General features: G+C 41.6%; 1 protein-coding gene across 1 annotated transcript in view; it reads left to right on the forward strand.

The window, feature by feature from the left end:
* The first annotated feature begins 689 nt into the window (after positions 1-689).
* galnt18b (UDP-N-acetyl-alpha-D-galactosamine:polypeptide N-acetylgalactosaminyltransferase 18b) overlaps positions 690-13,050 on the forward strand; it is a 317,312-nt gene continuing 304,951 nt past the window's right edge. Inside the window, exon 1 of the mRNA XM_060940841.1 lies at positions 690-927. Coding sequence (XP_060796824.1) covers positions 690-927 — 238 coding nt within the window. The remainder of the gene's footprint in view (positions 928-13,050) is intronic.

Genomic DNA, 13,050 nt, shown 5'->3' on the forward strand with positions numbered 1-13,050 from the left:
AGGCATAAAACTTTACATTAATTGGATATAAAGGATATAAACCTGAATCATAATATTTATTATTACATATTTCCTGAAGTACAGCTAAAAAAACATGGAAGAAAAAAAAGAAAAAGCAAAGGCAGAAAGAAGTGAAGCAAACAAACAGAACAATTTGATTTTTTTTTAGCATTTTCTTATTGCCCTGTTTTGGACACTCGGACACGCCTACTTCATCCTCATTGGCTCGTTGTTTAATTGAAGCCAACTCATTTGTTTCGTCTGATTGGTTGATAGGATGGAGGGCTGGAGCGCACGCGGCCCTGCGTGCTCGTTCCTATAGAGACGCTACTGCTGAGAGAGAGAGAGAGCGAGGGAGCGAGAGAGAGAGGGAGATGTAAGACGCGTGTGGACACTTCGGAACAGGAGAAGAGAGTCTGTGCGCGTGAGGGAGCGGAAGAAAAGAAACATAAGGGAGTGAAAGAAAAAACAAACAAATAAATAAACAAAGACTCGTAGTAAAATAAAACACGCTCATATTAAATCATGCGGATGGAGAGAAGCAGGTCACCTTGAGGAATGGTACTTTATTAAGCGAACAGAGAAGAAGAAAGAGAAGAAGAGGAGGAGAGGAGGAAGAGAGAGGCGGTTCCGCTGGTCCGCGGCGCACCGGCTGCTGAGGCGCTCGCGCTGCACGCAGGCATGACGGCATGGCGTGCACGAGGAGAACCAAAACTTTGGTGTCGACATGTGTGATCCTGAGCGGCATGACCAACATTGTGTGTCTGCTCTATGTCGGATGGGTCACGAACTACATCGCCAGTGTGTATATTAAAGTCCCGGTGCCTGTCCCGGTCAGGAAGTTGGAGGGCGACAAGAAGGGCGAAACTCTGCGGATTATAGAGCGACTCGACCGGCTGGAAAATGTCGTCAACCAGCACATACAAGGTAAGGCGAGTTTTTTGTTTGTTTGTCCTCTTTTGCATAAACCTGCAACATAAATCATAAAGCTTTGTATGCTTGTAAATTCATGCATTTATTTTATTCTAACAAATTGTCTACTTTATTATAAGACTACTGTGACTTTATCAGGGGAGAAACACACACACACCATAAAAGTGCATGAAGCGTTTCAAATGATCTTATCCGAAAATTAACCACATCTTTATATCTTGTTATTATCTATATTACACCTCGAGCATTAAAACAACACAGTGCACTCTAAAGTGAAATGCGGCGCATGCGCAGAAACCTTTGCCCGGTAAAACAATTTGACACAAACACAAACTCCCTTTTGATGAATTAATCTTCGAACTGACCGTTTCATTTCATAACTCCGAGATTCAATAATCACAGCAAAGTTTCACCAGGAACTCTAATGTCACATTATATCACTTCATAATAGCTACTCTAACGTTATACCTTCTAGTATTATTATTATTACTATTACTATGACAGACGCTACCTGGTAGTGCGCATGCGCGTTTTCGTGTATTTGCTGTTAACGAATAACGTCTGGTTTAAGAGTTAAGTTCGCATTTTTACGTGTTTATATCTTCAGCTAGACTCCCACTCCGAGACAGCACCGTATCGGATTATGATTCCTGTTCCATTTATTTCCAGATGGTCACATAATCAAATAAGCGCACTGTAATTACATCCACCAAACTTAAAAATAGCGAGCGTTAATCTCGCACTTTTCATCTCGAGCGTTCATCTCGCGAGATTTGAAAGTCGTTTTCTGTTGACTGCTGTACAGTGAAGGCTGTTTTAATTAAATAAATTAAAAAAAGAGAACATAGAAGATGGAAGTTCAGATAAAGATGGATGAATAACTGTCAGAGGATGGAGAAATGAATATGAATCTACACTTTTCATGAACAGTGGTGCTGAAAAGGGCTTTTTTTCTTTCCTGGATATTCACACCTGAAAACAGTAAAGTGCCATTCCACCATTGGATGTATTTTTTTGGCATAAAATACAATATATTTTATGACAACATGACTAGATAGAGAAATCTTTTAGCTTCAAAATGATATATCAAACATAAATTTTTGACAACGACAAGTATATTAATTTTGCGACCAAAGTCACCTACCCTTTTAATTTCCGCGCGGTAGTGAAACGTGATGTCATCGGCAGGTTCCCCTTCTTGTGTACCACGTCAGGTGTGACGTGTCACAGATTATCAGCAATGGCGGATAGAACGCGATTGTCAGCTTCGGAAAAGAAGCGAAGGAAAATAGCAAGCGATGCCCAAAGGAGACGGTCGATGGTGAATATCGGCACAGCAATCGACAAGTGGAAATCGCGTTCTATCCGCCATTGCTGATAATCTGTGCCACGTCACACGTGACGTGGTACACAAGAAGGGGAACCTGCCGATGACATCACGTTTCACTACCGCGCGGAAATTAAAAGGGTAGGTGACTTTGGTCGCAAAATTAATATACTTGTCGTTGTCAAAAAATTATGTTTGATATATCATTTTGAAGCTAAAAGATTTCTCTGTCTAGTCATGTTGTCATAAAATATATTGTATTTTATGCCAAAGAATACATCCAATGGTGGAATGGCACTTTAAGAAAACATGGAAGGCACATAACTGGTTTTTAGTTTAAAAGATTCACATTGGTGGTGTAGTGGTTAGCACTGTCGCCTCACAGCACGAAGGTCCGGGTTCGAGCCCCGGGGCCAGCGAGGGCCTTTCTGTGTGGAGTTTGCATGTTCTCCCCGTGTCCGCGTGGGTTTCCTCCGGGTGCTCCGGTTTCCCCCACAGTCCAAAGACATGCAGGTTAGGTTAACTGGTGACTCTAAATTGACCGTAGGTGTGAATGGTTGTCTGTGTCTATGTGTCAGCCCTATGATGACCTGGCGACTTGTCCAGGGTGTACCCCGCCTTTCGCCCGTAGTCAGCTGGGATAGGCTCCAGCTTACCTGCGACCCTGTAGAACAGGATAAAGCGGCTAGAGATAGTGAGATGAGATTAACGTTAGATGCATCCTTTTAGGTTAACATTCTAGATGTGGTATAAAAGCGATACCACGTCAGCGAGGAGGAAAAGTACAGCGGTGGGTTTCCCAAAAGCCTCTTAATGCTAAGAGCATTTTAACTAGGAGAGAGAGTGTTCATTGTGCTGCTCGTTCTACCGTCTGACGTTGATCTTTGTGCTACGATGCTTTTGGGAAACTCAGGCCAGTTTAGTATCCTTTCTTCTGAGTGTGTATTAGTGACATTATGTCAACAGGAAACATATCAAAGAATTGGAGCATCATATGTAGTGTAGTAAATAGCAATACCAGAAAATAATACTGAAGCATGGTGAGTAATCAAAATATCAACAGAAAGATAAAAGATAAGACTTTATTAATCCCCAGTAGGGGAAATTATAATATGTTATTATATATATTTATATATATATATATATATATATATATATATATATATATATATATATATATATATATATTATAATAAATTTTATATATAAAAAGGGCGGCATGGTGGTGTAGTGGTTAGCACTGTTACCTCACAGCAAGAAGGTCCGGGTTCGAGCCCCGTGGCCGGCGGGGGCCTTTCTGTGTGGAGTTTGCATGTTCTCCCCGTGTCCGCGTGGGTTTCCTCCGGGTGCTCCGGTTTCCCCCACAGTCCAAGGACATGCAGGTTAGGTTAACTGGTGACTCTAAATTGAGCGTAGGTGTGAATGTGAGTGTGAATGGTTGTCTGTGTCTATGTGTCAGCCCTGTGATGACCTGGCGACTTGTCCAGGGTGTACCCCGCCTTTCGCCCGTAGTCAGCTGGGATAGGCTCCAGCTTGCCTGCGACCCTGTAGAACAGGATAAAGCGGCTAGAGATGATGGATGGATGGATGGATGGATGGATGGATATTAATATCATTTTTTTTTCTCTTTTTACTTTTCTTATTCTTGGAGCTGCTATAACAAGTGAATTTCCCCTCCGGAGATCAATAAAGCATCTTATCTTATCTTATCTTATCTTATCTTATCTTATCTTATCTTATCTTATCTTATCTTATCTTATCTTATCTTATCTTATCTTATCTTAATATACTATAATGTATAATATAGTAATGAGCAATAAAGGACAACAAATGAGCAAAGATCTGCACATGTAGTGCAAAAAGATATGATAACTTGGCAGAAAAAGGCATTTCTATGGAGAAGAGGCCTCCTCCTCCTCCCTGAGAAAGAGAAAAATGCAAGAATTTTCCCGAGGAACGTCAGAGCCACAGCAACAAGATGCAACACATACAGTGTCATCTGTTCTCCCGAACCAGCAAAGTGCATTATGGGTATTCTCTGTCCTGCTATGGTGTATAATTTGGGTGTATAATTTAGACACCTGCTGCAGTGCATTATGGGATTGCATAATTACACCACTGGATATTCACTACTGTGCTTTTACTCACTCTCAAAGCAATAAACACGGCGCAGGTGTAGACAGGCGTTATTATTATTATTATTATTATTATTATAGTGTGTTCTGTTTGAATAGAGGACACATCCAGTATTTAAGGGCAGATTCTGGTTTGTTATTGCTGGTTAAATGCAAATTTATTTACAACAGTAGACATTGTGACACAGTCGGTTTACAGACGTAGGTGTAGATCCCTGATAAGGCCAGAGGTGACACAGGGCGAGGAGGAAACCCATGACATGAGGAAGAAACATGGACTCAGAAGGATGACACAAGGTAGCGTGATTAGAAATCGTGATATTAAAGACAAACAGTCCTGTGAACTTCTAAGCAAAGTTATACGCTCACCAGCCACTTTAAAGGAGAACTGAAGGCAAATTTTTTTATCATCAAAATTCTATTTATCTCATTTTATTAAATATCGGAATGTGTTTTTGATCGCTGTTTTGTCGCTGCTAGAGCAAGTTCTGAGTGTTTGAAATATGCTCTGTAATATATCAGTCCAGATGTCAAAGCAACGGCCGTAAACGAGATTCGTTGAGACCTGTGCGAGACATCGTAGGACTGAAGTAAAACGTACAGCGCAAATCAAAGTCACCGACATCTGCCAACGCTGTCAAGACGCACGCGCCCTCTTTCGAATGCTGATGTAATCAAGCTGGATGTTTTGTTTGTTTTGATAGCAATCAGGAAAGTTTGAAAAAAGTAGGCAGTAATCATCATTTTAACTCGTTTTTGTGCAATATGGCTACGTTCACACTGCAGGCTGAAGTGACTCAAATCCGATCTTTTCGCCCATATGTGACCTGTATCCGATCTTTTATTGACAATATGAACGACACAGATCCGATTTTTTCAAATCCGACCCAGGCCGTTTGGATATGTGGTCCTAATTCCGATTCCTATCCGCTCTTTTCATATGCGACTTCAGTCTGAACCGCCAGGTCGCATTCATCCGACTTACACGTCATCAACAAGCCACAAACGTCACTATTCTGCGCTGAAGTAGGCGGCGGGTCTCTCAAAAAAAGTTACAACAACATGGTGCATAATCACGGGCGCAGATAGAGGGTGGGACGGGGGGGATTCGTCCCACCCAGATTTAAATTCACTTCGTTCGGTCCCCCCCACTTATAGGGAGGAAAAAACGTCTATGCTGTCTTTCTTTGCATAAGGCAAACCTCACGGAAAAATCAAAAGACTAATTACCATTCGGTTTATTGAGGTGCACAGCAGTGTATACATAGTTGCAACAACTCACATAAAACAAAACAAAGACTGATATTCGGTTGGTTGAGCTGCGCAGACTGCACAGGTTGCGAGCTCGAGCTTGGTTGCTATGGTAACCCATAACAAGTTTGACAGGCATATCGGGGTTGGGGTTGGTTTGCTGGCAGCTTTGTCCCCCCCAGTTCAAAAAACGTATCTGCGCCCCTGCGCATGACATCAATGCGAGGGACGCTTCGGGCTGTGAAGGTTCTGAATCTTCTCAGTGGAAGGACGCAGAGGTTATGGAGCTGATTTCCATTTGGGGGGATGCAGCTATTCAAGCTAGATTGGATGGGTCATACTGCAACCGGGCGGTTTTACTTCCGTAAACACTGGCCATGCTCACTGCGTGTGACGTCGTCGTATCCTGCAATGCGCATGCGGAACACTTTTAGGTCGCTTTTCGTTCATACTGAGGATCACATACAAGTCGCATATATTTGTTAATGTGAACGACCTCACAAAAAAATCGGATTTCACAAAAAAATCGGAATTGAGCATTAAGCCTTGCAGTGTGAACGTAGCGTATTTCGTTTGGAAAACAGTTTTCACAATGGCGGCACTGACACCTGGCTGACACTTCTTCACGTTTCGAAGTCTCGCACAAGTCTCGTGAAGATCACGCGGATAAGCGACGCCTGCCGTGGACCAAACGAACTAAATTCAACACGGCTAAAAACCGAACAGGACGATAAGTATAATATTTAATTGCAATTAGTTGCCAATACGAGTCACGATATACGGTTACTAAAACCGAAACCATAATTGAATAACACGTTAATTAAGAAATAAAGTAAGTTTCAAAATGACCTCAGTTCACCTTTTTAAATTCTTGTTTATAGAACTGTTGTATAAAAAAAAAAAGCAACATCACTCTACACTGTGGCTTACAACTAAATCACAGCTGTGCAAATATTCAGTACAACAGCACTCTTTCTCATGTGATCCAGCTGAATGATCACACACCTGGCCACGGAACAGCTGAGCAGCCGATTGCACGGTTACTTTCAGTCCTCAGATAAGCAGGTCACAGATAAAAAGTGCTGTAGCTCGAACACTGTTCACGTGATTTGGATGAAACTCGTGAAATTACAGTTAAAAAGCATGCACTCATGTAATTTTAATTAGGGCTGTCAAACGGTGAAAAAATTTAATCGCGATTAATCTCAGAATTTTATATAGTTAATCGCGATTAATTGCATTTTTTTTAAATCTATGTAAATGAATAAGGCTTTTAAAGTGAAATGTTACAATTAAAACGGTGAACACATTTTATGCTAAAAGTACTTGTTAAAAACTGCTGGGACAAGAGAAAATGGTAAGGGAGTTTATTCACTCACGTACTAGGCAGTACTGAACATCCAAAACACAAAATTGGATTTTGTGATGGATTAGGGAGCTGTAGTCTCAAATATAAAACATGTAGTCACATACTACTGTGTCTCAGTTCAGACATGTGTGACAAAAGAAAATAAAAATGAAATAAAACTTCAGTTGTGCTGGAGTTGTATTCAGTCCCAGCTTATAGGACTTCACAGTGCTGTGCAAACAAAAAAACATTGCAGTTGGACTTCAAGAAAGACATTTATGGCCCTTTTCCACTACCCTTTCTCAGCTCACTTCAGCCCGACACGGCTCGCGTTTCGACTACCTCAGAGCGGCGCGACTCAGCTCGCTTCAGCCCTACTCAGCACCCAAAACTCGCATGGTTTTGGAGTGGGGCTGAAGCGAGCCAAACCGAGCCGAGTGGGGCTAGGGGCGTGAGGAGACACTCCCCTGTGCACTGATTGGTGAGGAGGAGTGTCCTCACATGCCCACACACGCCCCGCGAGCACGCTAAACACCGTAAACCCGGAAGAAGAAGAATTACAAATTACGAGAATTTCTGAAGCCTTATGCGCCTCGCCTCATCTATACGCTCTTACCAGTGTCTGTTGGCGTTGTCGGTGACAACAAGCCACAGCACCAAGACCAGCAACACTAACGACTCCATGTTTATTGTTTACTCTCCGGGTCGTGAGACTACCGCTTAAAAGGTCACTGATGTCACTGTTTGCGACATCACGTGACGTCCACCCACTTTCGCTAACTCCACCCAATGTGTCCACCCACTTCCAGCCAGCACGGTTCAGCGCGGTTGTAGTCGAAATGCAACTCCAACAGCCCCGCTCAGCTTGACTCGGCCCAACTCAGCACCGCACGGCTCAGCCCAACTCAGCCGCGTTGGTAGTGGAAAAGAGCAATTCCAGCGTTATGGACGTGACACTTGAACTCAAAATGGCAACAAATGACCCAGTGCATGTTTTATTGTCTCCCAGTATTTAAACAGGTGTTGCATATTTTAAGGCTGTACCATACTGGAGAAGTGATAGAGCAAGAACAATTCCCATAGTACATCTGGGGCATGCCAGAAAATGCCAATAAAAGATGCGTTATGGATGTGACAGAAAAAGTATCACTTGTCTTGGGTGACTGTACATTTTTATCAAACTCTGTGAAATTGTAAACCTAATGTCGAAATGGAGATATCCATTTGATAGAGGGGTCCAAGGTGAATATTAAAAAAATCTTTGTTTAAAATATTTTGTATTTCATGCAGAGTTTCGGAAGGAAAAGTCAGCGTTATGGATGTGACGAAATTCCGTTATGGATGTGACGCGTCTGAAATAGACATGGCATATGTTTAGAAAATCAGCAATTTAACCACCATAACCCTTTGAAAAACTCTCTAAATATCAGCTAAAACTATCAAAGTTCTTAAATAATATTTAGGATGGCTATTGTTTTGCTGTTTTGTGGATTTTAGCATACATTTCTGTGGCTTGTGGGAATAATATAGAATTGTACATGATCAAAGTTGGTTTTAGCTTGGGGTTTACATTATAAGAAAGAAAGACTGACAGTGACATATTAGGTTGGTTACAAATTGGTTCAACTTATTCACATCTGTAAAATACAGGCCTAGGTGATATCTCTGGGAGTGGTTTTGATGTATTACATGTTGCTTTATTTTTGCATGGTGAGGTTGACATTTACATGGAATTGCCCAAAAGCGGCATTAGACTACGTTCAGACTGCACCCTGAAACGACCCATATCCGATTTTTTTGCCCATATGTGACCTGTATCCGATCTGTTATTGACAATCTGAACGACACAGATCCGATTTTTTTCACATGCGACCCAGGCCGCTTGGATATGTGGTCCTAATTCCGATGCATATCCGTTATTTTCACATGCGACTGCAGTCTGACCGGACAGGTCGCATTCATGCGACCTACACGTCATCAACAAGAGACAAACGTCACTATTCTGCATTGGCTAATCCCGCCTCTTTGGTGGAAAACAACAACATTTGTACAGTTTTCAGAATTTAAATAGACTTTTATAGAATTGATCAAGCTAATGGTGGATTTGGTAGCGACCTGGATGTTGATCTGTTAGCCTGATTAAATAAAACAGTTTCTACAACTGATTTATAACTTAAACCATCCTGTATTACAAGATTGTTCTGGAAATTTCCAGTAATTTGACACCTTCGGTCTCATTAGTCTGCTGCCCACATTAATCAGATTATTGTGTGAGTTCCGCCGCCGCCACAAAAACCACATCGCCAGGTCTCGCCTCATCTCCATGCTTTACTTGCAAACTTGAAGAGTGTGCTTTTTTTTTTGTTTGCATATTACGTAGATGTGCTTATTACGTGTCAATTTGCGCATGCGGGACACTTTTGGGTCGTTTTCCGTTCATATTGGAGATCGCATACAAGTCTCATATAATTGGTAATGTGAACGGCCTAACAAAAAAATCGGATTTCACAACAAATCGGATATGGGTCGTTTCAGGTTGCAGTCTGAACGTAGTGTTAGTGTCGTATCACAGTGCTACAGCATACTGAAATCTCACTTTACAAAAGTATTTTAGAATGGCAAAGTGCGTACCAAAACCAACTCGATCACACTCTTCTTTTGAAATGAAACTTTTGAAATGAAACTTCCTGTTTAACAGACCTTTCTCCATCACTTACTCTTATTGAAGCAGCGTGCGACAAGCCTCAACAGGAACTACGGGTGACTCGCAGGGCCAAATTAGAATTTGCGTTAACGGCACTATTTTTTTTTTTTTTTAATCGCGATAAATTGAGATCGCGGGCGGCACGGTGGTGTAGTGGTTAGCGCTGTCGCCTCACAGCAAGAAGGTCCTGGGTTCGAGCCCCGTGGCCGGCGAGGGCCTTTCTGTGCGGAGTTTGCATGATCTCCCCGTGTCCGCGTGGGTTTCCTCCGGGTGCTCCGGTTTCCCCCACAGTCCAAAGACATGCAGGTTAGGTTAACTGGTGACTCTAAATTGAGCGTAGGTGTGAATGTGAGTGTGAATGGTTGTCTGTGTCTATGTGTCAGCCCTGTGATGACCTGGCGACTTGTCCAGGGTGTACCCCGCCTTTCGCCGTAGTCAGCTGGGATAGGCTCCAGCTTGCCTGCGACCCTGTAGAACAGGATAAAGCGGCTAGAGATAATGAGATGAGATGAAATTGAGATCGCGTTAATGCGTTATCGCGTTAACTTCGACAGCCCTAATTGTAATCTTCTGTCGAAGAAGGTGAAAATACCAGCAACATTAATGTCCACATATTTATGGACCTTACTGTATATTTAATAAGAAGCTTATAAAATTATTAAATCGCATATTAATCATTTAAAATCTCACTCGGGTTCAGTTTTGTTCCGCTTTCTGATTTTAGTCTAATGTATCCTGGTTTTCATTTCGGTGCAACTTCTGGAATCAGGACACGAATGATTTGTTTTAAATAATTACATTTATTTAAAGTAAATGCTCCTGAAAGAAGAGCTGTTCTGCATTTTGTATCATGACTCGTGTAATAACGAGCCATTATCTCGGGTCTACACGAGCCCTGAAATAAGAACCGGAACGAATGCAAATAAACTTCTGTTTATACTTTGCAGTATTCCAGAGTATAACGTTATAGATTAAAATGTTTATATATGCAAAAAATAATAACAGGACGTCAGCCAGTTCATCGGCTGTGCCGTTAAAATACATTATGCATTAGGCTTTTTCACTAAGAGCTATTAAAAATAATAGGAAAAAAACATTCTGCACGCGAGCACAAGTGTGAGCTCTCATCTGGAACATGGACTAATGAACTTTTCAACACACACACACACACACACACACACACACACACACACACACACACACACACACACACAGTCTGCCAATATGCGCTCCTACACAGCGAAATGAATAAACCCGGCTCGTATAAATAAACCCGTGCATGATTCCTGTGCATTTCTATATTCAACCGTGACCATATTATGACACTTGGGGCATTTCTATGGTCACAATACATATTGCCGTTTTAATTCATTAACAAACTGGTAACGAACACAGAAGTGGGGCGTTAAAATTGTAAAAATCGAGAAACTGAGTTTAATGTTACTTTCATTTAAAGGTCATAGGCAACTGTCGGAGGTGAAATGTAAAATATCAACTTTGTTGTCTAGAAGAACGACCCAAAAAGCAAATTCAATCTTCCTGGTGTCTAATTTGCACCCTAAAATTGAATAAAACGGTTAAAATATACTGTTTTGCCCAATTTCCAAAGGTTTGTTTACGTCTCACTTATGTGCACTTTCACCACCAGGGGGCGTCGTCGTGACGTCATTTAAGGCAAACAGACTGGGAGCAGCTCTGCGTTTACTCGCGAACCGAGCACACGTGTACGGACTGTGGTCGTGAGAGGTTGTGTAAAATGTCTGAAAGTGATAGTGATTTTGAAGTAGGAACTCACCAAATTGAATATCGAGAGGTGAAACCATATATGTATGACCCTATGGCCGTTGCGAAGCAATCAGTGAATGTGGCTCACTGGTTTGACCGTGTGGCCTCGGAATCGGACAGCGACTCGGCCGACTCTGATCGTGGTGACCCTGGACCTCAACAAGACTCGCGCCCAAACGATTTATCCTGGTAGTTATGATAAATTCCTACTTTCGTCGTAATCCTAAATAAGAGCCCTTTTGAAGAATAATTAAACCGCCCTCCCTAGTGGATATAGGGAACGATTACTGGACAGTGCGCCGGTAGGCCACATTAGCCTGCCATCCGCGGCATTATACTATTTATAGCCTACTGTAAGCGAGGAAATATCCCTTTGTCTCATTTCCACAATGATTGTTCAGGATCCCTCAGGATTCTTGACTTGTCAATTGCAAGCAAAAGTAAAAATGTTTACCTCCAATCTTCTCCTTTTTGCTTGAGCGTTGCTGCTCCGTTTCTTCTTTGACTGCTTGATTTTGTTTCACACGCACAATCCACTCTCTCCGCCTCATCTCCTCTTCTGGAAAAAAACAACCCTCTGGCTTCACGCACACAATCCGCTCTCTCTGCCTCATCTCCTCTTTCGGAGAAAGCCAACCCACTCGCTCAGCCTCTTCTCCTTTTTCGGAAAAAGCCAACCCTCTCACTCCACCTCTTCTCCTTTTTCGGAAAAAGCCAACCTACTCGCTCTGCCTCTTCTCCTTTTTCGGAAAAAGCCAACCTACTCGCTCCGCCTCTTATCCTTTTTCGGAAAAAGCCAACCAAAAACAGCTTAAAAAATAATGAAACAAAACGTTTCAACATCAAACAATGCTATAAACAGCAGTAAGCCACAAAAAATCTTTCTTTCTTCTTAAATAAAACTGAATTGTAATTAAATAGTATTACAAAAATATTATTACATATCAGGGGCTTCAAAGTTTGGGAGAATAGCAGGGTACAAGTAATTTACAGCAGGGTGCAAAATGGTAAAATGTCTGCCAGTGGCAGACATAATGCATGCAGGGGGGGTTTCAAAGGGGGGTGCGCCCCCCTTTTGGCACGGAAAATTTCATGAAATGCCCTGAGAAATGGTGGCCTCTGGTAACTTTTAACAGTGAAAATAAAGGGTAATCAATACTATTTGGAAACTTGAAATATGAAACCATACCTCAGTCATTTTATCAAATTTCAGAAATATTTGCAAACAAACACGTAAAAAGTAGTCCGATTGAAATCCACATATGGATGATATAATAATTTTGAGTCTGATGTGCACTTTGACTAAGCTAAGGTGACAAGTTTCTCCAGATTCTCTAATACTATTGAAGAATATGGTGAAATCTTGAATACAGATGAAGAACAAAACAACTTCAATTATAATCAAAATGTTTATTTTTTGTCAGTCAGTAAACTGTTACATAAAATGCAGCTACATGTACTTCATCAGCTGACTTCATCGTTATTAAAAAACAGCAGCTAGCAGCACTCATTGACAGTCTCAGCATTTCTATTGAAAATAACTTTTATCCAAATCTCATCAACATAA

This window comes from Neoarius graeffei, chromosome 15 (genome assembly GCF_027579695.1).
Source record: "Neoarius graeffei isolate fNeoGra1 chromosome 15, fNeoGra1.pri, whole genome shotgun sequence".
Taxonomy (NCBI): Eukaryota; Metazoa; Chordata; class Actinopteri; order Siluriformes; family Ariidae; genus Neoarius; species Neoarius graeffei.